The sequence below is a fragment of the Geotrypetes seraphini genome, chromosome 3 (assembly GCF_902459505.1).
Source record: "Geotrypetes seraphini chromosome 3, aGeoSer1.1, whole genome shotgun sequence".
Lineage (NCBI taxonomy): Eukaryota > Metazoa > Chordata > Amphibia > Gymnophiona > Dermophiidae > Geotrypetes > Geotrypetes seraphini.
In genome coordinates, this window is record NC_047086.1 from 144,653,261 (window position 1) to 144,679,037 (window position 25,777).

Sequence of the window (25,777 nt, forward strand, 5' to 3'; positions counted from 1 at the left end):
TATCAGCTTTAGAGTCCAAGAAATTGGAAACAGATTGGGTAAAATATTGTTTTTTTGCCCTAGCTATAGGGAAAAAGACAGGGGTAGCAATTTTAATTAATAAAAGATGTAATGCTTTATTTAAGACTAGTTTTATAGCCCGTTACATTAACGGGTGCTAGAATATATGTGTGTGTGTCTGTCTTTATTTTTTTTTCTCTCTCCTTAGCCGCTTTCTGTATTTCTGTCTGTCTTTTTTTTTTTTTCCTTGGCAGTCCACTACCACCCCTTGCCTGCTCCCCCTGTCCATTCTCCCTTACTTTTACCTCTCCTGTGTCCTCCACCACCCCATCACTGCTCACCTTATCCAGCAGAAGCCCTTCTCCCTTTGTTTTATCTCCCCCTGCCAATCATCACCTCCTTCCTGCTCCCCCTGTCCAGCAGTAGGCCTATCTTCATTTTTCTGCTCCCCCGTGTCCATCAGCACCTCTTCCCCTGTCCATCAACCCCTTTTCTGCCCCTCCATTTCCATGTGCTGCAGCATTTCCCTCCCACCCCACTTCCCTGTGCAGTATTTTCCTCCCCCCCATACCTTCCTCCTTAACTCCATGTACAAAGCTGGTGGGGAGGGTTTTAAAAGGTATTGCGGCGTCGGCAGTGGTGGTGGTGGGGGTTAAAAACTTATTTTAAAATGCTGTCTGGGTTTGGCCGCCGCGGCCTGCAGCCACCGACAGCCGCGGCGGCCGACATCCAACTCGGGCCGCCGCAGTCGACATCCGCCTCTGGGGGGGGGGGGGGAGAAAGAGAGAGAGAGCTTCGGGCGGCCAGCAGCCGCCGCGACTGACATCCACCTCGGGTCGCCGACAGCCGCCACGGCCGACATCCACCTTGGGAGGGAGGGAGAGAGAGAGCTTCGCTCACATGCGCATTCCTATCTGCGGTGCCCTACAGCTCACAGAAAACTGGCACACGCAGATGGGAGTGCGCATGCGCGGCCTAGCGTTTTATTATATTAGATGATTAAGGCTGATCCTTTAGGAAGATGGGTACATGTAGACATGATAATGGGAAATTTTTTAGATCTCTACAACCATTGTTATTACCACTGGCTGCTTCTAATTTAGTTGTGGCAGGGGATTTTAATGCTATTATAGATCCTTTATTGGATAAAAATCCTAGAAAAGTTATGAAATCATTAGGTTTAGATAATTTGATACAAAATTGTGATTTGCAAGATATATGGCGGATAGTTCATTTTAATGATCAGAAATTTTCATTTTGCTCCCATGTCCACAAATCATTTTCAAGAATAGATTATATATTTGTTTCAAATGCTTTAGTTCAACAAGTTACACAAGCCTCCATAGATCCAATTATTTTATCTGATCATGGTGGGGTGTGGATTAATATTAAAATAATTGATCAAGATGATAGCAGATCTGTATGGAGATTCGATAATACCGTATTTTCACGCATATAACGCGCGTGTTATACGCGTTTTTACCTACCGCGCATACCCCTCGTGCGTTATATGCGTGAGCGCGGTATACAAATTTTTTTTTACATAGTTCCCACCCCGCCCGACGCCCGATTCACCCCCCCCAGCAGGACCGCTCGCACCCCCACCCCGAACGACCGCTCGCACGCGCTCCCACCCGCACCCGCATCCACGATCAGAGCAAGAGGGAGCCCAAGCCCTCTTGCCCGGCCGACTCCCCAACTCCCCGACAATATCGGGCCAGGAGGGAGCCCAAACCCTCCTGGCCACGGCGACCCCCTACCCCCACCCCGCACTACATTACGGGCAGGAGGGATCCCAGGCCCTCCTGCCCTCGACGCAAACCCCCCTCCCTCCAACGACCGCCCCCCCCAAGAACCTCCGACCGCCCCCCCAGCTGACCCGCGACCCCCCTGGCCGACCCCCACAACACCCCCACCCCCCTTCCCCGTACCTTTGGTAGTTGGCCGGACAGACGGGAGCCAAACCCGCCTGTCCGGCAGGCAGCCAATGACGGAATGAGGCCGGATTGGCCCATCCGTCCCAAAGCTCCGCCTACTGGTGGGGCCTAAGGCGCGTGGGCCAATCAGAATAGGCCCTGGAGCCTTAGGTCCCACCTGGGGGCGCGGCCTGAGGCACATGGGCCCAACCCGACCATGTGCCTCAGGCCGCGCCCCCAGGTGGGACCTAAGGCTCCAGGGCCTATTCTGATTGGCCCACGCGCCTTAGGCCCCACCAGTAGGCGGAGCTTTGGGACGGATGGGCCAATCCGGCCTCATTCCGTCATTGGCTGCCTGCCGGACAGGCGGGTTTGGCTCCCGTCTGTCCCAACTACACAAAGGTACAGGGAAGGCGGGTGGGGGGTGTCGTGGGGGTCGGCCAGGGGGGTCGCGGGTCGGCTGGGGGGGGCGGTCGGAGGTTCTTTGCACACCACCAGAAAAACAGCCTTGGTGAAAACTAAGCGGCAAGCATGCTCAGACCATTGCACATGCTTACAGAGCTGGGAGCAGGGCAGGGCGGGCAAAAGGAGAGTCGGGACAGCGCACGGAAAGTCAGGGCGGGTGAACGGAGAGTCGGGACAGCGCACGGAGAGTCGGGGCAGTGCACGGAAAGTCAGGGCGGGTGAACGGAGAGTCGGGACAGCGCACGGAGAGGCGGGGCAGTGCACGGAAAGTCAGGGAGGGTGAACGGAGAGTCGGGACAGCGCACGGAGAGTCGGGGCAGTGCACGGAAAGTCAGGGAGGGTGAACGGAGAGTCGGGACAGCGCACGGAGAGGCGGGGAGGGCGAAAGGAGAGTCGGGGTGGCCAGAGGAGAGTCGGGGCGGGCGAAAGGACAGTCGGGCAGCATGCGCGGTATACCCGTGAGCGCGGTATACAAAAGTTTTTGTACATAAAATAGTGGTTTCTGCGCGCTATACCCATGTGCGCGTTTTACACGGGTGCGCGTTATCTGCGTGAAAATACGGTACATTGCTTGTAGAACCAAATTTTATAGAGGAAATTCAATTAAAAATAAATTATTATTTTCTAATTAATAATACGGAAGATATCTCAACAGAAACATTGTGGGATGCTTTTAAGGCAACCATGAGAGGTCAAATTATTTCTTTTTCACCATTTATTAAAAAACAAATTAAAAAACAATTTTCCAAATTAGAACAAGATATAAAGATGCTGAAATCTAAATTAATTGATAAATGGGAATACTCTACATTACAGGATCTTTTGAAAGCTAAAGGGAAATATAATGAGATTTCTTCTAAATTGATAAGAAAAGATTTATTTTCTCAACAGGCTTTGTATTATGGGAATTCAAATAAGGCGGGAAGATTATTGGCAAATTATCTAAAAGCAAATAAACGGAAAATGAAAATAGTGGCGATAAAAGATGAAAAAGGGAATACATATTCTCAAATTGGACCGATTTTAAAACAATTTTTGGATTTCTACAAAGATCTGTATTCTTCTGAGCCTTATTTAGATAAAGTAAAGGATGGATTGGAATTTTTAAATTTAATAAAGGGACCGAAAATTCCTGAGCATATAAAAAAAAGTCTAGAAAAGCCAATATCAATAAAAGAATTGCAAGCAGCATTGAAGTCCCTTAGAGTTGGATCCGCTCCAGGTGGGGATGGTTTTACAGTAGAGTTCTATAAATCATTCCAAATTACCCTATTACCATATTTGTTAAATTTATATCAGACTCAATTAATTAAAGGATGTATTACAGGTACCATGGCAGAATCGTTAACTATAGTTTTGCCAAAGCCAAATGAAGATCCCACACTGGTTTCAAATTACAGGCCTATTTCTTTAATTAATGTTGATGGAAAACTTTTAGCTAAAACTTTAGTTATACGTTTGGCTAAAGCTCTCCCTTTTATTATTGGAATGCATCAAACAGGATTCGTTGCTCAAAGACATTCTTCTAACAACACTAGGCTTGCATTACATATGTTGAATTTGTCAAAAGACTTAAATGATCCGGCTTTTTCTGTGCCCCTTGATGCAGAGAAGGCCTTTGATCGTGTTGCATGGACCTTCATGTATCAAGCATTGGAGTGGTTTGGTATTAGTTCAGGATTTATACAAATGGTTCAAACATTGTATAGCTCCCTTGCTAAATTATATATTAATAATAATTTTTCAGATGGCTTTAGGTTGCAGAGGGGGGTTAGACAAGGATGTCCCTTATCTCTTCTACTTTTTGATATTGTATTGGAACCCTTGTTATTAGCTATTCAACAGGCAGAGGAGATTCAGGGTATTCCCTATAAGGATGATATATTGCTCTATTTGAGAAATCCTGAGACAACTATTCCCTCTTTACTTGAACTGATTGAGGAATTTGGAAAATTTTCAGGATACAAGATAAACTGGAGTAAATCAGAAATTCTTCCACTTAATGTCCACTGGAATAAAGTATTTAGGCATCTGGATTAAAAATACGCTGGAAGAGACAATGAAAATTAGATCAGGTACGCAGCCTAGGAGTAACCTTAGATGGACACCTATCCCTATCTGCCCACATATCCCAAGTAATCTCCACCTCCTTCTACTGAAAGGTCACTTGGACACACAAAGTCAGAGGCGTGAAGAAAGTAAAAGAAATTTATTCACAGCATGCATGTTGGACCCCTGAGCTTCAAGCTGGCTCAGAAGTGCCGAAACCAGGAAGTTACAGAGATATTTATTCATTTTTCTGGCTATACAACTGAATTCTAGAAAAAACTTTTCACATGTTACTTTTCTTAACACTCATTGGTTCTAAGCTCACACTAGCAGGTCACTAGCAGGACACTTATCTAACTCTAACAGTTAAATGTACAGAAGGGCAGGGTACATCATGGCTCAAACTCTTATCTATTCAGCTTACAATGTGGTAAGGTAGGGACATACATTTTAGGCAGATGCAGTCAATAGATTATACACTGTTTTCAGCTATGTAGGCCAGAGCAATATTTTAAACAACAGTTAACTATTTCATGACCCTACATTCCCCCCTTTCAGGCTGGCGTACCTAAGGAGCCAAGCCTGACAAAATAAAGTTAGGGGTCAGGAAAGTCGGGGTCCTCAGTGGGTAAGGGACGATACTGGGAGAGGGCCAATGCAGCAGTGGAACGTTTGACAACAGAGTCCATAGTTCAGTGGAGCAGCTTTATGGCTATGGGGACCATACAGGGTAGGCAGCAAAGGAGCAGAGAAGACAGGGCAGCAACCAGCAAGATGATCTTCAGTGCTGAACCAGAGGGCAACCAGGAGCTGAAGGTACCAGAGATCCAGTCTGCAGTAAGGTCACGCCAGATCTGGTCAGGAACATGAGCCAGTTTGGTGATACGATCCACATCGTTCTCAATCACTTTACTCAAGTTCAAGGCAGCAGTTGGAGAGGTTGAATTTATCATAGGCACAGCAGCTAGTAAATAGTCCAAAGCTAGACGATTCTGATAAATAGCAGTGCACATTTTAGCATTCGCTCTGCCAATGGTACTCAAAGCTCGGGAGGTCTCATTGGTTATCAGTTCAAGTACAGCTTATAGACAAATAATGCAGTTCAGCATATAGATTGGGGTCTGATAGCCCCAGGTGTCATCCTCGGTCCACGTGGCAGGTCCATAAGCAGCAATGATCCGTTCTGCAGGCCAGTCATCACCCCATTCACCTATTTTAAGGGAATTGGTGGAAGTAGACCGCTTTTGGCGACCTCTGGTGTTGAATACAGGGGCTCCCAGGTGTTCACCATCGGCCAGCGGTAACAGGAAGAAGCTGGGATGGATCATGCAAAGCACACATGTACCAGTCCATTAAGCAGGCAACCAAGAGTAGGCAAACAGATCACAGAGCCAATATCAACTATCAGGAGCTGACCATAATTCATAGGAAGTTCCATTAAGCAGTGTCTGAAGGGCTGAAGACAGTGGGAAGCAACAATGGAGGTTCACAAGGCCCATCGTGAAGGTCGTGGACCTGACGTAAAAGTGAGGGTCTGTGAAGTCAGGTTTAACATGTCCAGCTGCTTTGCCTCCCATAGCCACTGTTCTCCCATACCAGTCCCTCCTCATACAAAATAATTGCTAACATTAAGAGTCTGACCTATAGTTTCAGCAAACTATATAAACAGATTTCTAGTGATTACAGGATATTAGTATCTACTTTCATAATTTCATAAAACTGGGGAAACACCACAGAGTGATAGACAGGAGCACATGAGTGGGATACAATTCGGACATATACATCAGTACCTGGGTCTCACCTTTTACCATCAATATACAATGCCATGCAGTCTCTGGCCTTCTGGACTTGGACATTGGCATTCCAGTTATGTGGGTCAGTGAGAGTGAAAACCATGGGATTACAGTAGCCTGTAGTACACAAGGGGCCGGAGCTAGGATCTAAAGTAAGGGAGGCAGACGGGGTATTAGGGGGATATTTGTGTGGGTTATTGTAGGTGGCCCACAAGACACTTTCTCATAAAGGACAGGCTCCACCATTAGTGAAGGTTTCCTCATAGGGGCAGTTCTTAAAGGCATCAGGTTATACATATATACTTAGCACATTTGGTATAATAACGCTGTCAATCTAGGGAGCCACACAAAACTGAATTAGGGGTAGTACCATGACCTTGAGAAACATCAAATAGCACACATGTATCACAATACAAAGACACCGGGCGAGTGGGGTCTACAATAAGAGTCTAGTTGATAAGTGGACCCTCAACATCATCAATGCAGATTTCCGCCCACTTTTAAACTTCATCACCAGTAGGTTGGAAACAGAAAATACTCTCTGATGTTTGACACTTTCTGTACTTAACTCCTTCATGCAAACAAACATCAGGCAAAGGGGCTGCACTTGTTAAGTACAATAGGAAAGAAATACAGAAGAAAGAAGCATAAGTAAGGGCAACACAAATATCAGATATATATATACTAACAGGGGAAACTCATTTTTCTTTCAGGCACAACTTAGAAAACTTCAAACAGTTATACTCAAGACACTTGCTAAAGGCAGTGTGAACCACAGGCAGTCAATTAAACTCAAACACTTATAAAGAATTATATTCAGAACACCTGCTAAGTACAATGGTAAATATTCAGAACTTTTGAGGTCTTAGAAAGCTTCAGCTGAAGATCCGTGTTGTAGTGGAACCAAGTTTCATGTCCGGACACCTTTGACAACTGTAAGAGAAGAAATTATTACAGTAAAAGGACCTATCCAACTAGGTTTCAGGGGGTCTGACTTCCAAGTTTTAGCCATACTGTATTTACAGGGACATACCCATGGACTTGTGTAGCTATCGATAGTGGGGCCCTTTCCAGGACCCATTTGTGGAGCTCTTAAAGGGCTTTAGCTAAAGACTGGACCTGACTCTAGAGGATATCTGATCCCAGAGTAGCAAAGGAACCAGGATCTGGGTTCACAATGGGTGGTGGCTGGCCGGACATGAGCTCAAATGGGGCTTAGATGGGATGCATCTAATCTGAAAAAGAACAGAAGGCAGCAGGACAGGCCAGGACAGATTCGTTTCTTCAATTCATTTTGTGAGAAGGGTCTTAAGAGTTCTGTTTATTCTTTCGACCTGACCAGAGCTCTCAGGATAGTAAGCAGCATATAATTTCTATTCAATTTGGAGGGCCTGAGCAATTTGTTGGACAACATCGGCAATGAAAGCAGGGCCATTGTCACTGCCTATAAAAACAAGGAGATCAAGGCACGGAATTATTCAGGAGGTGTTTGGTTACTTCCCTGGCGCGTTCAGTGCAAGTAAGGAAGGCTTTGACCCATCTAGTCAGGGTGTCTGTGAAGACTAGGAAGTGACTGAGGGAACGGGAAATGGGCATGTGGGTAAAATCTACAGACAGAACCTGCATCGGATATGTTCCAATAGGTTGGTATCCAAGAGGTGGCAGTCATCTGATTGGGAATTTTATTCTAGAACTGACAACACACTGTCGGACCATATTCCGGACTAGCTGATCAAGGTGATTGATAAAGAAATGTCTCTTGAGAGTCAATTTTCATAGCGGGTTCTCCAGAGTGTGCCAGATCATGGCATCTTTTGACAATCATGAGGGCCAGGTGTTGAGGAATGAATATGAGGGTACCCGCTGTGCTTACGTTTGAAGTATCAGTGTGTGGGTCTGGATTGGCACTTGAATTGGCGCATTTTGTATCCACCCCCCTTTCAGGACAGACTGGCCCAAAATAATGCATGCCCAAGTCTGTTCCTGAGAAGCGTACTGGGGTGTAAGGGAATCCAGAAAAGGAATGATTGTATACAGAGGGGCCGAAAGAGGGGGCAGAGACTGGCAGCTCGGGCTGTGCGGTCGGCAAGGGCATTGCCACGAGAGACAAGGTCCGTCACGCGTCTGTAAGCATGGCAGTGCATAACAGAAACACGTGAGGGTAGTTGTACGGCCTCAAGAAGGTCAAGAATGAGGGGAGCATGATGGATCAGGCGGCCGGAGGCTATAATGAAACCTCGATGTTTCCAGATGGCCCTATGGGAATGCAAGTTAAGGAAAGCATATTTGGAGTCAGTATATATATTGCAAGACTGAGAGGCAGAGTGGCGCAGGGCAAAAGTGAGGGCATAAAGCTCAGCTTCTTGGGCAGAAGGGCCAGAAGGCAGGGGCCTGAGTCAGAAGTTTTTGGAGGCAGCGAAAAGACCGCTCCTGAAGTTGGGTCCAGACAAAAGGGGCTGAGTCAGCGCCTTTGGTGGAATCATACAGAGGACGAGCAATAGTAGAGAAATCAGGGATCCAGATGGGACAGTATCCTGCAATACTGAGAAAGGTGCTCAGAGCCTTGCAGTTATCAGGGACAGGGAGACTACAGACAGCCTAGACCTCGGTGTAGGAAGGGACCTGGTACCCTGGGAGATTTGAAAGCCAAGGTAGGTGACACGAGGAAGGCATACTTGAAATCAATGTAAATATGGCCACAGGAAAATTTAAAAGGCAGACCCACTATCTGAAAGACTCAGATAAATAATAATAATAACAGTTTATATACCGCAATACCGTGAAGAGCTATGTGGTTTACAAAAGATTAGAGAAGGTACAAAATAATTGAACTTAAGATGTGTACTAACACATAAGAATTGTTCTCAATCCCTATTCTATATCAGGTTCCTACCCCAAAGAGCTGACTTATAAAATTAAGCTAAATGCAGTTCTGGATCCACCCACTAAGCAGGGTAGTCTGACACAAGCGCTCTCTAAAGCAGCAGTCCCTTCACTATCAGCTGACTGGCAAAAATATTTACTTCAATACAAAAGCATTCCTAAAAATTACATTGTTATACCTAAACTTACAATTTTTATATACAGAACTACAAAACAAAGATTGGAATATACAGTAAAACTTTGGATTGCAAATAACTTGGTTTGCAAGTGTTCTATAAGACAAGCAATGATTAAATTTTAACTTGCTATACCAGCAACGTCTTGCAATACACGTACATACAGTATAGAAGCATCACATTTTCACAACTGAGCCAATGGTTCCTCTCTATATGACGCTGCAGGAATGCAGTGACTGTTCCAAACGAGCAAGGGCTTGCAATACAAGTATGTATATTTTTGTACACTAGTGCCCTGGAATACAAGCATACTTCTGGAACAAATTATGCTCCCAAACCAAAGTTTTACTGTACTCACAAGTTTAAACATTGTTCATTTTTTTCTTTTTTTGTTACAATCAACATGGGTCTCAGTAGAGACTTACTCCCCCTTCCTACAGAATTTCACAAAGGAGAGAGAGTTGCTTAAAGATCAAAGAGATCAAATTACAGATGTAGTCCTTTTCAGAATTTTTAAATTTAGACAAATAACTACTAAATTTGGACAAAGAACTTCTTTTTAGCATGGAATATAAGTTCCAGAAATCATATTTTTCGTTTATATGCATTTCTGAATATGCATATACATTTTATAACATAGCCAAAAACTTCAAATGCAAAACCACTTATCTGTTTCAGGAGAAACCACATTTGAAGTGCTAAACACTTCATGGCCCTTATCAGCACAAAAGGAAAAGTACTCTCCTCTCATGCTATGAACAACTGACAGTTTAAACTTCACTGAAACATTTGAACAGACAGAAGTCATAAAGAACCCGGGATATTGCAGGACTTGGGAATCAGATGAAGGGAAGAATTTGGCAAGGTCTGAAGCAAGGGCAGTGCTGAATAGAGAGGGGCTAATTTTAAAGCCCTGGGGTAGACGGGTCCAGGTTACTTAGGAGGTTTGTCCAGTGGAAGGGTTTTCCCATTAGAATGCAAAAATTGGCTGACTGGAAGAGGAACTGACAGCAAACGAATGCATAAAAACCTGACGAGTTATGTCCTCTTCCAGGGAGCCAGAGGGGGCCAGCCCACACCAAATATCAGCCATTCTAACTGGCACAGACAAATAAGGGTTGATTTGTTAAGTATAATCAAAGACAAATTCCTTTTTTAAAATTAGCTAACATATCAAGGGATCCCCACAGGTAGACAGACATCCCCCATTGTGCAATGGAGGACAAAAACACTTCCCTGAATTCCTGGCCCCGCCCGTCTCCGGACTAGGGAAACGCAGTACTAACAGGTCCACACTCGCTTCGTCCTCAAGGACGTCTCAGACACTCTCAAACACACAAAACACAACAGATTTCAGTTCAGTTACTCAACCAGAAAATAACAGTTCCTAGAATCCTTCCCCACAACTTTTCAGCGACAGATCACGTGGCTTACTAGGCAGGAGACGAGAGACAGGATAGGGATGATCAATCCCCACTTACCAGATAGTGGCCACTCCAGGTACAGATACAGATACAGATACAGATTCTTGTACTTTAAACTGAGACTAGATAAGTCAGTTGAAGCGGTCCAACGTCCTGAGGTCTGCCAACCCCCCAAAAGGAAGGCAGCCGGCTAAGCAGACATATCAGCCGTAGGACCAGAAACAAGTGACCAATCGAGTAACCAGTGGTCAAGAGACCTTCAAGTCCCTGTTCGGAAGCCAAATGAAAGGTCACTTGGACACACAAAGTCAGAGGCGTGAAGAAAGTAAAAGAAATTTATTCACAGCATGCATGTTGGACCCCTGAGCTTCAAGCTGGCTCAGAAGTGCCGAAACCAGGAAGTTACAGAGATATTTATTCATTTTTCTGGCTATACAACTGAATTCTAGAAAAAACTTTTCACATGTTACTTTTCTTAACACTCATTGGTTCTAAGCTCACACTAGCAGGTCACTAGCAGGACACTTATCTAACTCTAACAGTTAAATGTACAGAAGGGCAGGGTACATCATGGCTCAAACTCTTATCTATTCAGCTTACAATGTGGTAAGGTAGGGACATACATTTTAGGCAGATGCAGTCAATAGATTATACACTGTTTTCAGCTATGTAGGCCAGAGCAATATTTTAAACAACAGTTAACTATTTCATGACCCTACACTACTACCTCCGCCAACTGAAAAAGATCAAACCCTACATCTCCACACCTGACCTCGCCCAACTCCTCTACGCATATGTCCTCTCCAGAATGGACTACTGTAACTCCCTATTCAATGGACTAACCAAAAATAATCTCAAACGCCTCCAACGTGTCCAAAATGCAGCTATCCGCCTCCTACACAACCTCAACTACCATGATCCCGTCTCCCCAGCACTCTGCGCTGAACACTGGCTCCCAATTAGCCAGCGCTGTGCTTTCAAGGCCCTAGCAGTAGCCCACAAGAGAATTTATGCCACCACCCCCTCCTACATAAAATCTAAGCTTCCCATCTACACCCCCACTCGCACCCTCCGCTCAAAATCGGAAATACGCCTATGCATTCCCCCTGGAAGGTCCCTCCTCTCAGAAACTGCCCGCAAACGATCCTACAGCCACTTCATCCCACATCTCTGGAATAAACTCCCCCCCCAACTCAGGCAACAGAACTCTTTATTGACATTCCGTAAAATGGTAAAGACCCTCCTCTTCAACTAAAGGTCTCCCTCAGTCTACACCCCCCCTTAAACCCCACCTCTCTCTTCTCTCCCCTATTTAACTTCTCCTAAATTTCAGTATAGTCCTCTCTTAGTCTGTACTCTGATAAATTGTCTGTACTCTGAAAAATTGTCTGTAGCCTGATAAATACTGCACAATCTTGTATGTCCAAGCATCCAAACCTGTTGCACATTTATTTGCCTAACTACTTCTACTGTGTATGTTTACTTGTAGACCGTTCTGAGCTACTGGGAGAACGGGATATAAATCTAAATAAATAAATAAATAAATAAATAAATAATGAAAAATCTTTAATGCAGAAAGTAACAGAATTGTGTGAGCAATGGAATCCTCTACATATTTCATGGTGGCGAAGAGTTCAAACTATTAAAATGATGATTTTGCCTGTAATTTGTTATCAGATGGGTATGTTGCCGGTTTATTTTCAAGGGTCCTTTTATAAAAAATTAAACAGTATTCTTATAAAATTTATTTGGTTGGGTAAAACTCCTAGAGTGGCTTTGGTATCTTTACAAAGACCAATTTCAGAGGGAGGGGTAAATTTTCCCAATTTTTATAGGTACCATCAAGCCTATATTTTGTGCCAGGGTATGTATTGGGTCCTCCCAGAGCTCATGGAAAAACTCCCAGATTGGTTGTGGATAGAATGGCAACTCATGTCTCCATTACGCCTTTGTCATGTGCTCAGTATCAAAATGCCTAGTTACAGTAAAAATAACCGAATTTTAGCTGATACATGGAAAACATTGCAATATGTAAGTAATTTAACAACTATTCCAATTCAAAAATCTACAAATCAACCTATATGGGTAAACTCCAAGATTCAAATTGGCGGAGAAAGGCTCGTCTGGAAGCATTGGATGATTTCAGGAATACGTATATTAGATGGTGTTATTTCTAATGGTAATATGCTTGAATTTTCACAGTTGCAACATAAATATAGATTTAATAGATCTGAAAGTTTTAGATGGTTGCAGCTGAAGCATGCCATTCAGGCGGGGTTCCCTAACTGGAAAAACTTTAATAATCATTATAGTATGGAGTTCCTATGTTTTTAGGCAGACTTCTTGGGTCACCAGGCCGCCCAGTGGTATAAATTATTAAATGGACTTATTAAAAAGAAATTAAACACTGGTCTTAGAAACATTTGGAGCATTGAGATTAAGCATCAAATTACTGCATCTCAATGGCCACGAATTTGGTCTTGGAGGATGAGATGTACAGTGTCAGCATCTATGAGACAAACTTGGTTCTTTCTGTTGCATAGAGCATTTTGGACCCCAGTTCGATTACAAAAGTTAGACAGCTCTAAGTCTAATAGATGCTGGCATTGTAAACTTGAAGCAGGGACTCTAGATCATTTATTATTCTATTGTCCATTTATTATGAATTTCTGGAAATCAATTTGGGACCAAATTAATTGTTTATTAGATAACCCAGTGGCATTATCATATGATACTGTGCTATTTGGTATGGCAATGAGAGCAAAACAATAACAATAACAAAAACAAATTATTACTCATAATGACTGGTGTTGCCATTCAACAAATTACGTATAATTGGAAAAACTGGAGTAGATTAAACCAGCTCATCTTTATCCACATGTTCATTCACCCCTTCAAAGAAAAGCAGTAGATTGGTGAAGCAAAATTTCCCTTGACTAAATCCCTGTTGGCTTTCTCTCATTAATCCATGCTTATGTATAAGTTCTGACATTTTGTTCTTTATAATAGTCTCTACCATTTTGCCCGGTACTGATGTCAGACTCATCTCTGATTTCCTGAATCACCTCTGGAACCCTTTTCAAAAATTGGCATCATTTTGGCCACCCTCCAGTCTTCTGATACTATGTTAGATTTTTTTTTTTTTTTTAAATTCTTTATTGATTTTTAATCAAAAACAGTGTATATAAATAAAAGAACAGTAGGTATTATATACATTACACTAGTTCATGTTCAGGTAACATTAAATATCATTCATTAATTTCAGATTCTTGCATCTAATAATATCAGAATATTATCTAATATATAATACAAAAGAAGAATAAAGTTATCCAAATAACACTATCAATATTTTCTCCCATCCCTCCAAACCCCCACCCTCCCTGGATGTGTAAAGATAAATAAACCAAAAGAAAGATATGATGATGAAAATACATTTTTATGTTTTTACAAATACATTATGATGTTTTTACTAATTTAGTCAATGGGCTCCAAATTTTATTGAATACCTCACTAAGTCCCCTACACTCTGCATTAATTTGTTCATATCTATATGAAGTGCACACATTCACCCACCAAAAAGTATAATTTATTCTATCATGGTTCTTCCAATTACTTGTAATTAATTGAATGTTGGATTTTAAAGAAAAATTACAAATTACTAACAATAGCTCTTTAAGTTCAATTTTATCAGCACTCTGAGATGTATACCATCTGTTGCAGGCAATTTGCTACTGTTCAGTTTGTCAAATTGACCCATTACATCTTCCAGTGGTATAGAGATTTTTTTTTCTCTGATTCATCAGAATTGAATACATTTCTGGCACCGGTATCTCCCCCCACATATTCCTTGTTGAAGACCAATGCAAAGAATTCATTTAATCTCTCCACTATGGCCTTGTCTTCCCAGAGAGCCCCTTTTATCCTATCTTTTTGCTTTGAATATACCTAAAAAAATGTTACTGTGTGTTTTTTGCTTCCAGCACAATGTTCTTTTCAAGGTCTCTCTTTGCCTTCCTTATTAGTGCCTGTATTTGACTTGCCATTCCTTGTGCGGTTTACAATTATTTTCAGTCAGATCCTTTTTCCACTTTCTGAAGGATTCTCTTTTAGCTCTAATGTCTTCCTTCACCTCATTTGTTAATCACACTGGCTGCCATCTAAACAACCTACAGTGCACCACAGAAACTTTCATCCACACTCACACATATTAAAGACCTTTGCTCTAAACCCCTAGAGAGTAAGAAATCCCATGTAGCTGTGGCCAGAATTACACTGGGGAAACTGGTCGCACTGTAAAAGGAAAGGCTGAAGACCAAAAGAGACACCACAAGATATGCAACGCAGAGAAATCAGCTGTAGTCCGACCTCCATGCCAAGGAAACTGGTTACACGATTAGATTTGAGAATACAAAGGTCTTGTAGAAAGACCACTGGTGGCTGAGAAGAATCAAAGAGGCAATAGAGATAGCAAGACACCCCAATAATTTCAATGGAGATAAAGGGATCTCCATAAACAAAGCATGGCAACCACTTATCTAAAAGAAAATTAGTGCAAAAAGAACTGGGGCCAAGGACAAATTCTCCCTCCTTCTCAAAGTTTCCAGCCCTCTCCTGCCAGAATTTTTTTTAAAAATTGTGCCAATGGACTTTTCCGCCAGAATTTAAAATTGTTTACAACGTTTTTTCCCTCCACAATTCAAGTTTGTGACGAACTTTCCCGCCAAAATTCAAATTCAGAACCAACAAAGTTTCCTGCCTCAATCACTTCAAGCCCCAACCAATCAGGCTGGAGGACCCACTATATTTAAAGACAAACTGCAGATCTCACAGCACACCCTGATGAAAGCCACAAGTATGATGGCTGGAATGTCAGTTCTACCTACTCAGATATGTTGAGACCCAGACAACTGCAACAATCATTTATATTATACCTCTTAAGGAATTTATTATTATCTCCTTTATTCCACTTTGGGCCAGCTACAATTTTTTGTATGACTTTTCCATCTGTGTTCCTTTTTCCCTCTGTTGTATAGTACCAATCGCTGCAAAATATGTGTATATCATTGCCACTGCTTCTGCAGCTAGAGGCACTGAATATACATAGATGGTTAAACACAGGCTGTCTGTGGCGTATGAATTAGAAAATGACCCAGGGACAAATTTTTCCCGTCCCTGCAGGAACTCAATTTCCCCGTCGCATCCCCCCCAAGTTTTGTCGTTGTCCCTGTTTCTGCCCCATTTTTATAAGCTTTGCCTTAACTGCACAAACCTCAAACACATGATTTAAAATAATTTGAGGCTTGTGCAGATGAGGATGGCGCATACAGGAATGGGGCAGGAACAGGAAAAGAACTCACAAGGATGGGACGAGGAAATGAGTTCCCCCAGGGAAAAATTTGGCCCGTATCATTCTCTAATATGAATATTGGACTGAATAATAATTTCTTATTGTAAGGCTCTATAATGACTGATTCTTATTAAACTTTATTTTAATTACAGTAAAACCTGGTATGTGTCCATTAAGAAAGGTTTTCTGCCCGCTTTTTATGTCATGTTCGAAGTGCTTCAGTGACAATGACTGCCTCCAAAACCAGAAGTGCTGCATCATATGTGGGAATGTGTGCGTGGAACCTGTCTCAGGTAGGAAAACAATCTGTCACATAAGAACTACAAAGATAGCTCTCCCGCCTAAATTGTTTTCTGTTGTGATTTTTGTAATCCTGAAGTTCCTGAGCTTTGACCCTATGAGAACTGACTCAGTCTTTCATCTGCCAAAGAAAACAAATGCCAGTTGTAGCCAAGTAATATATAACAACTGTGAACCCTGTCCTATTGATAAATACTAGAACTAGGGGGTACATGATAAAGCAACTAAGTAGGAGATTTAAAACAGACTGGAGAAAATATTTCTTCACACAACATATAATTAAACTCTGGAATTCGGTGCTGGAGAATGTGGTGAAATCAGTTAGCATAACTGGGTTTAAAAAAGGTTTGGATAATTTCCTAAAAGAGAGTGTACTTAGGAAAAGGCATCTTACATACTGTAGTGAACAGTAGACCAATACACCCATTGTAAAACTAAACAAGCCAGACTAGTATAGATCAATGCTGCACAGTCAATGCCAACAGAGAACCATGTCTTTCGTACACACAGAACACATCTTCACCTAGTATGGAATATGTAATCACATAGAAACATAGAAAGATGACGGCAGAAAAGGGCCACAGCCCATCAAGTCTGCCCACTCTATTGACCCACCCCATTGAGTGCTAGTGACCTAGTTCCTTAACTTGACCCTCGTAGGGATCCCACGTGGATGTCCCATTTATTCTTAAAATCGAGCACGCTGGTGGCCTTGATCACCTGCACCGGAAGTTTGTTCCAGTGATCTACCACCCTTTCCATGAAGAAATACTTCCTGGTGTCACCACTAAATTTCCCCCCTCTGAGTTTGAGGGGGTGCCCCCTTGTGACCGAGGGTCCCTTGGGAAAGAATATATAGTTTTCCACCTCGACACGACCAGTGACGTACTTAAATGTCTCAATCATGTCACCCCTTTCTCTGCGCTCCTCCAGGGTATAGAGCTGCAGTTTGCCCAGTCTTTCTTCGTATGAGAGACCCTTGAGTCCGGCGACCATCCTAGTGGCCATCCGCTGGACCAATTCAGCTCGAAGCACATCCTTCCGGTAATGTGGCCTCCAGAATTGCACACAGTATTCCAGATGAGGTCTCACCATGGTTCTGTAGAGTGGCATTATGACTTCAGGTTTGCGGCTGACGAAGCTTCTATTGATACATCCCATCATTTGCCTTGCCTTAGATGAGGTCTTCTCTACTTGTTTGGCAGCCTTCATGTCTGCACTGATGATTACCCCCAAGTCCCGTTCCTCTGAAGTCCTAGCTAGCGTTTCTCCATTCAAGGATGTTCTAAATGGAGAAACGCTGCCGAGATGCATGACCTTACATTTTTTAGCGTTGAAGCCCAGCTGCCATGTCGAGGACCAGTTTTCCAACGTGATCAGATCCTGCATCAAACTGTCCTTGAGGTTGCTTTCACTTACTATGTTACACAGTTTGGCGTCGTCGGCAAACAGTGATACTTTACCCTGAAGCCCCCGGGTCAGGTCCCTTATGAATATGTTAAAAAGGGATGGTCCCAGGACTGAGCCCTGCGGCACTCCGCTAGTCACCTCCGAAGTCTCAGAGAGGGTGCCGTTGACCACCACCCTATGAAGTCTTCCACTCAGCCAATCATTGACCCATGCAGTTAGTTTCTCACCCAACCCCATCGATTTCATCTTGTTTAATAGTCTACGGTGTGGGACACTGTCGAAAGCTTTACTGAAATCCAAGTATACTATGTCCAGAGCCTCTCCTGAGTCTAGCTTTCCTGTCACCCAATCAAAGAAGCTTATAAGATTAGATTGGCATGACCTGCCTCTGGTGAATCCATGTTGACAGGGATCCCTTAGATTCCCTTCATCCAATATCGAGTCTAATTTACCTTTAAGTAGAGTTTCCATGAGTTTACACACTATTGATGTGAGACTCACTGGTCTGTAGTTCGCTGCCTCTGCTCTGCAATCTTTTTTGTGCAGAGGAACGACGTTTGCTGTTTTCCAGTCCAGGGGTACTCTCCCTGTACTTAGGGAGAGATTGAAGAGCATGGCTAACAGTTTCGCCAGAACATCGCCTAGTTCCCTGAGCACTCTTGGATGCAACTCGTCCGGTCCCATGGCTTTGTTCACCTTGAGTCCTGACAGTTCTCTGTAAACATCAGCTGGTGTGAACTCAAAATTCTGAAATGGGTCTTCCTTGCTTTGCTTTGCTTCCAGCTGTGGCCCGTGCCCTGGTGCCTCGCAGGTAAAGACTGAGCAGAAGTAATCATTCAGTAGTTTGCCTTTTTCAGAATCTGTTTCCACATAATTCCCGTCTGGCGTTCTAAGGCGTACTATCCCATTTGCGTTCTTTTTCCTGTCACTAATGTACCTGAAGAATGATTTGTCCCCTTTCTTGATGTTCTTCGCTAGAGTTTCTTCCATTCGAAGTTTGGCCTCCCTAACTGCCGTTTTGACCGCTGCAGACTTTGTCCTGTATTCAATGTTTGCTTCTTTTTCCCCGGTGCGTTTGTACGAGAGAAATGCTCTTTTCTTCTCCTTGACAAGGCGCGAGACCTTATCAGTGAACCATTGGGGTTTCTTTCTTCTTTGTTGTTTAGTTACTGATTTTATGTAGCGGATAGTTGCCTCATGAAGGGTCGATTTCAAGGTTGACCACATAACCTCCACATTATTCGTTCCTTCTTGAACCTGAAGCATCTGATGGACGAAGTCTGCCATGTGTGTGAAGTCAGCACCCCGGAAGTTGAGTACCTTTGTTTTTGTTTGTGATCTAGGAAAGCCTTTCCTAAGGTTAAACCATACCATGTTATGGTCACTGGTGGCTAGCGGTTCTCCCACCGAGATCTCTGAGACACTTTCCCCGTTCATAAGTACCAGGTCCAGGATGGCCTGGGCTCTAGTGGGCTCTAGTACCAATTGTTTGAGCCGTACTCCCTTCATGGACGTCAATATCCTCCTGCTATCACAAGTTGTCGCTGAGAGTGTGTTCCAGTCTACATCAGGCATGTTGAAGTCCCCAACAGAACAACGTCCCCCCGTAAGGTGATATTTTCAATGTCATCAATTAAATCAGTGTCCTTGAGCTCCGATTGTCTTGGAGGTCTGTACACCACACCAAGGTACAGGCATTTTTCTCCGCCTCTGGCCAGGTTTACCCAGATGGATTCCCCAGTATACTTGACATCCGTGAACCTGGTTGTTTTGATGTTTTCTTTGATGTAAAGTGCTACCCCTCCTCCTAACTTACCCTCTCTGTCTTGCCGAATCAGGTTGTATCCTGGTATAGTTATATCCCACCGTGAGAGTCTGTGAACCATGTTTCAGAAATCGCTACTATGTCTAGGTCTGCATTAACTATTTCTGTTTCCAGTTCTTGAAATTTGTTCCCTAGGCTGCGTGCGTTAACATACATAGCTCTCCACTCTTTTTGTTTATTAAGCTCATGTAGAGAGCAACCCATTTGAGTTAAAGTGTCCCCTAGCGATTCTTTTGCAGTGAGGGTACTTACCTTAGACTTAGAAGCGGAGTTTTGGTTTGCCACATCAGGATTGTTACTTACTGCTCCGGTGTAAAAGTGGGTACCCACCCCCGACTTACCTAGTTTAAAGCCCTTCTAAGTAGGTGGGCTAGTCGGTGTCTGAAGACGTTCTTGCCTCTGTTGGTCAGGTGGACTCCGTCTGGTCCCTGTAGTCCCTGTAGTGTCTCTCCGTGATTCAGGAATCCGAAGTTCATTTCCCGGCACCATCGTTGTAACCACTCATTCGTCTTCAGGATACGCTCTTCCCTGTCCCTTCCTCTGCCCCTAACAGGAAGAATTGAAGAGAATACTACCTGTGCTCCTGTCTGCTTCAGCCTCTTTCCCAGAGCTCCGAAGTCACTAGCTATGTCCTCCAGGGTGTTCTTGGCAGTGTCATTCGTTCTGATGTGGATGAGCAGCATGGGGAAGTGGTCCTGGGGCCTAACCCCTCCCCCTTTTACAAAAATGTAGTGCAGTTTTAGCCAAGGCTGTAACAGCTCAGACGCTCATAGAATTCTGAGCATCAGAGGTGTTACCACCATGACCAGCACTAAAAAATGATCTACGGTTTTGTAAAAGTGGGGATAAAATAGAAATACATAGACAACGGTTAAATTGAACCACCAAGAAGCTGGACTCTGCATACAATGCAATACCACAGAAACATTGACGCACTGGCCTCCGGTGACCATAATATGGTATGGATTAACCTCAAGAAAGGTTTCTCCAAGTCAAACACAGCAACGAGGGTTCTCAACTTTAGAGGCACGGACTTCAACCGTATGGGAGATTTTGTCCATCAGGAGTTACATAAACAAGCACAACCTCACAATGTGGAGGATATGTGGTCGACTCTGAAGTCCACCCTACACGAAGCAACAAACCGCTACATAAGAACAATAAGAAAGCACAGGAAGAACAAAAGACCCCAATGGTTCAGTGCAGAAATTTTGAACCTTGTTAAAAAGAAAAAAGAAGCATTTATCACCTATAAACATCTAGGCAAACGAGAGGTGAAAAAAGACTATCTAGACAGATCTAAAGCTGTCAAAATAGCAGTCAGAGAGGCCAAACTCCGAATGGAAGAAGATCTAGCACGGAACATTAAGAAAGGGGACAAATCCTTCTTCAGCTATATAAGTCACAGGAAAAGAAACAAAGATGGGATAGAACGCCTGAAGAAATCAGACGGTAGCCTTGTAGAATCAGATTCTGCCAAGGCAGAATTACTAAACAAATACTTCTGCTCGGTCTTCACCTGTGAAGCGCCGGGAGCTGGTCCACAGCTTCAGACGGGAGACAGCCAGAAAGACTCGTTTCAAGACTTCGAGTTTACGCCCAGTAGCGTCTACTACGAACTTTCAAGACTCAAAGTAAATAAAGCCATGGGACCGGACAACCTACATCCTAGAGTGCTCTGGGAATTGAGAGAAGTCCTGGCAGAACCATTATCTGTTCTTTTCAATCTTTCCCTACGCACGGGAAGAGTCCCCTTGGACTGGAAAACCGCGAACGTTATCCCACTCCACAAAAAGGGCTGCAGGACAGAGACGGCAAACTACAGACCAGTGAGTCTCACGTCTATAGTGTGCAAGCTCATGGAAACACTGATCAAACAAAATCTTAACATAATCCTAGACGAGGAAAACCTACGTGACCCCCACCAGCACGGGTTCACCCAGGGCAGATCCTGCCAATCGAACCTGATTAGTTTTTTTGACTGAGTTACTAGACAACTAGACGCCGGGGAGGTACTGGATGTGGTATATTTAGACTTCAGTAAAGCTTTTGATAGCGTCCCACACCGAAGGCTATTGAACAAGCTGAAATCGATAGGATTAGGGGACACTCTAACTACATGGGTTGAGGATTGGCTGAGTGGCAGACTTCAGAGGGTGGTGGTAAACGGTACCCCATCCAAAACGTCAAGCGTGATCAGTGGAGTGCCGCAGGGCTCAGTCTTGGGCCCGATTCTATTCAACTTATTCATAAGAGATATGACCCAAGGACTTAGAGGAAAGGTATCACTATTCGACGACGACGCCAAACTTTGCAACATAGTAGGTGAAAGCAGTTTGCCTGATAATATGACGCAGGATCTACTGCTGTTGGAACAGTGGTCAGCAACATGGCAACTAGGCTTCAATGCTAAAAAGTGTAAGGTAATGCACCTAGGTAAGAAAAACCCGCACAGAACTTACGTACTAAATGGTGAGATCTTGGCCAGGACCACAACGGAACGTGATCTAGGGGTGATCATTAGTGATGACATGAAGGCTGCCAAGCAAGTGGAAAAAGCTTCCTCCAGGGCAAGGCAAATGATGGGTTGTATCCGTAGAGGTTTTGTCAGCAGGAGACCTGAAGTCATGATGCCGCTATACAGGTCCATGGTGAGGCCTCACTTGGAATAATGTGTTCAATTCTGGAGACCACACTACCGGAAGGATGAGCTGAGAATCGAGTCGGTTCAACGCATGGCCACTAGGATGGTCTTGGGGCTAAAGGATCTCACATATGAAGAAAGACTGAATAAACTGAGGCTGTACTCACTTGAGGAACGAAGAGAGAGGGGAGACATGATTGAAACATTTAAGTACATCACGGGCCATATCGAGTCGGAAGAAGATATCTTCTACCTCATGGGCCCCTCGACCACCAGGGGGCATCCGCTGAAAATCAGGGGAGGGAAGTTCCATGGCGACTCCAGAAAATACTTCTTCACCGAAAGAGTGGTGGATCATTGGAACAGACTCCCACTGCAGGTGATTGAGGCCAACAGCGTGTCAGATTTTAAGAGAAAATGGGATATTCACATGGGATCCCTAAGGGAGTGAAACCAGGGGGCGGGTATTTGGAATGGGCAGACTTGGTGGGCTATAGCCCTTTTCTGCCGTCTTTTCTATGTTTCTATGTCAAGTTTCAAGTTTCAAGTTTCAAGTTTGACCTTTATTTGATAAATCGCTTATAATAACATCTAAGCGATGTACAGTAATAAAAACCATCAGAGTGTGGTAATACAATTAATTTACAATAGTTACTCATAAAACAAACAAAATTAGACGAACAGGAGGGGGTGGGAAGGAGGGGGAAAAGTTACAATCTTGTTCTTAGTTAGAGAAAGACATCGAAAGGGAAACACATTGGGTATTAAAGGGTGAGAAAAAATATTGGACCTAAAAAGTGCTAAAAGTTGGAATTTCATATGTCAAACGCGTCTTGAAATAGGTAAGTTTTTAAAATTTTCTTAAAAACAACAAGGTCAGTTTCATTTTTAATGAAGTTTGGAAGGGAGTTCCACAGTGAGGGGGCTTTTACAGAAAATATGTCATTTCGCCTAGTGCCTATGACTTTTAATGAGGGAACTGAAAGCAATTGTGAAGAAGAAGATCTAAGAGAACGTGAAGTTTTGTGTGGGACAATCATTTTGGCAATATATTGAGGTTCATTGAAGATTAGAGATTTGTAAACCAGGAATAAAATTTTAAACGTAATTCTATGGGTTATTGGAAGCCAGTGTGATTTAACTAGTAAGGGAGTAACATGGTCGAATTTCTTTGCGTTATGGATTAATTTGATTGCTGTATTCTGGATAATTTGGAGGCGTCTATTTTCTTTTTGAGTTATATTAATTAGAAGAAGCAGATGCAAATTTGAAAAAACAGAGAAATAGAAACATAGAAACATGATGCTAGATAAAGGCCAAATGGCCCATCTAATCTGCCTATCCGCAGTAACCATTATCTCTTCCTCTCTCTAAGAGATCATCACTTTTACAAATTAACAAATACCCCCCCCCCTTTTTATGAAGCTGCGTTAGATTTTTTTGTTACAGGCTGTGGCGGCAAAAGCTCTGATGCTCAAAGAATTCCTATGAGCGTTGGAGCTAATATTGTCATGGCTGGTGATAAAAAAGCCTAACGCAGTTTCATAAAAGGGGGCCAAGGGAAGGGGGGGGAGATAAAACAAAAATGGAAAATAAGATAATACCATTTTATTGGACCAATACATTTTTCAATTAGCTTTCAGAGGCCAGAACCTCTTTTCTCAAGACAGTAAAGTATACTGCTGTTACAGTATCCTGTCCTGATCTGAGGAAGCGGGTTATAGTCTCCGAATTAGGCAAAAATGTATTACAATTAGTACAATAAAAGGATCACCTTAGTTCCATTTTCTATTTATAAATATTTATCAACACTTTATCCTAAAACAAAAAAATAAATATAATTTTTTTTCTACCTTTGTCTTCTCTGGCTTCTGCTTTCCTCATGTTCTTATCACTCTCTTCCTTCCATCTACTATCTGCCCTCTCTCTGTCCTTCTATATGCATCTTCTCTCCTTCTATGCCCCTTCCAGACACTGTATGCCTCCCCCTTCCATCTCTCCCTTCACCCCATTGGTCTGGCATCCATCTTCTTCCCTTCCATCCTCCAATTGTCTGGCATTTCTCTCCTCTCCTTTCCCTTCCCTATCCTTTTATTCCATCATCTTCCTTCTCAATTTATTTTCTGCATCTGTCTAGATTAAGTTCTTACTACCCTGTCATCAATTTCCCTTTTCACTGTCTACCTACAGCTTGTCATCTCTTTCACTCACCCCCGCCATTATTTCACTAACTCAATCCTCTCCCCCCCCATCATGTGCCCTCTTTTTATTTATCTCCTCCTATATATCATGTGCCCTCTTTCTCTACCCCTTCCATCCATCTTCTCTCTCTGTCCACTTCCATCCAGTGTCTGCCCCCTCTCTCCACTTTCATTCAGTGTCTGCTTCCCTCTTTCTCTCCTCCCCACTTCCTTCCTGCATCTGCTTCCTTTTTTCTCTCTCTCTCTCTCTCTCTCTCTCCTTACCACTTTCATCCAGCATCTGCTTCCTTCTCTCTCCCATCTGCACTTCCATTCAGCATAGGCTCCTCCTCTACCTGGCCCATTAACATCCAATGTCTGCCCTTTCTCTCTTTCCTTCCACCCCTCTTCCATCAGCATCTGCCCCTTGTTTTCCCCTTCCCTCCACTTTCATCAGCATCTGCCCCCTTTCTTTCCCTCCAACCCAATTCCATCCAGTATCCTTCCCCCTTATGTCTCTCACCCCTTTCCCTGCACACCAATTCCATCACCATCTGCCCCCTTTCTCTCCCTCCACCACCCTTCCATACTAGTATCCTGCTCCTTTCTCTACTCCTCCACCCTTTCATACAAGTATCCTGCTCCTTTCTCTCTCCCTCCATCCCAATGCCATGCAGCAGGGTCCCGCCATGAGTGTGGCTGCCGACTCTGCTCTGGAACAAGTAAGTGACATTGGAGGGGGTGGAATGGCAGCCATGGGGAGGTACAGGAAGGTCCCGTGGCAGAGTAGGACAGGAAGTTCCAGATCCAGTGTGCTAGCTGTACACCCCCTTGGGGTTTGCACCTATGACGGACTGCCCCCCCCACCCGCCCTTGGTAAGCCACTGGCTTGGGGGAATCTACAGCATATTCCTAAGATAAGCAGCATGAAATCTGTTTTACTACTTGGGATCTAGCTAGGTACTCGGGACCTGGATTGGCCACTGTGGGAAACAGGATGCTGGGCTTGATGGACCTTCCATCTGTACCAGTATGGCATTTCTTATGTTATTATGTTCACAGACATGCTTCAGGATTAATAGTGCTAACTTCAGGATAATATACAATAGAGCTAGGCCTATAACCATACATGCTGATTTTCAAAAAAGCTCAGCTCCTAAATTATAGAACCTAAGTTTATGTCCTCAAATAAACATCTATTTATAGTCAAACTTAGGTGCATAAGTAAACCTTCAGAAACATTTACTATTTTTAAACCTCAAATCACATATATAGGTTGTTCACTTGTGGTCACTGACCAGCATTGCATTCTAAACCCAGGTGATGAATACTTTTAAAAGGGAGAAAAAAGCCTCATAGTAATGT

At 43.5% G+C, this 25,777-nt stretch overlaps 1 protein-coding gene across 4 annotated transcripts in view; it reads left to right on the plus strand.

Moving 5' to 3' along the window:
* LOC117357948 (WAP four-disulfide core domain protein 3-like) overlaps positions 1-25,777 on the plus strand; it is a 138,939-nt gene that overhangs the window by 92,917 nt on the left and 20,245 nt on the right. For all 4 annotated transcript variants that reach the window (XM_033939230.1, XM_033939233.1, XM_033939231.1 and 1 more), the window contains one exon: positions 16,206-16,346. In XM_033939230.1, the coding sequence (XP_033795121.1) occupies positions 16,206-16,346 (141 nt within the window). The remainder of the gene's footprint in view (positions 1-16,205; positions 16,347-25,777) is intronic.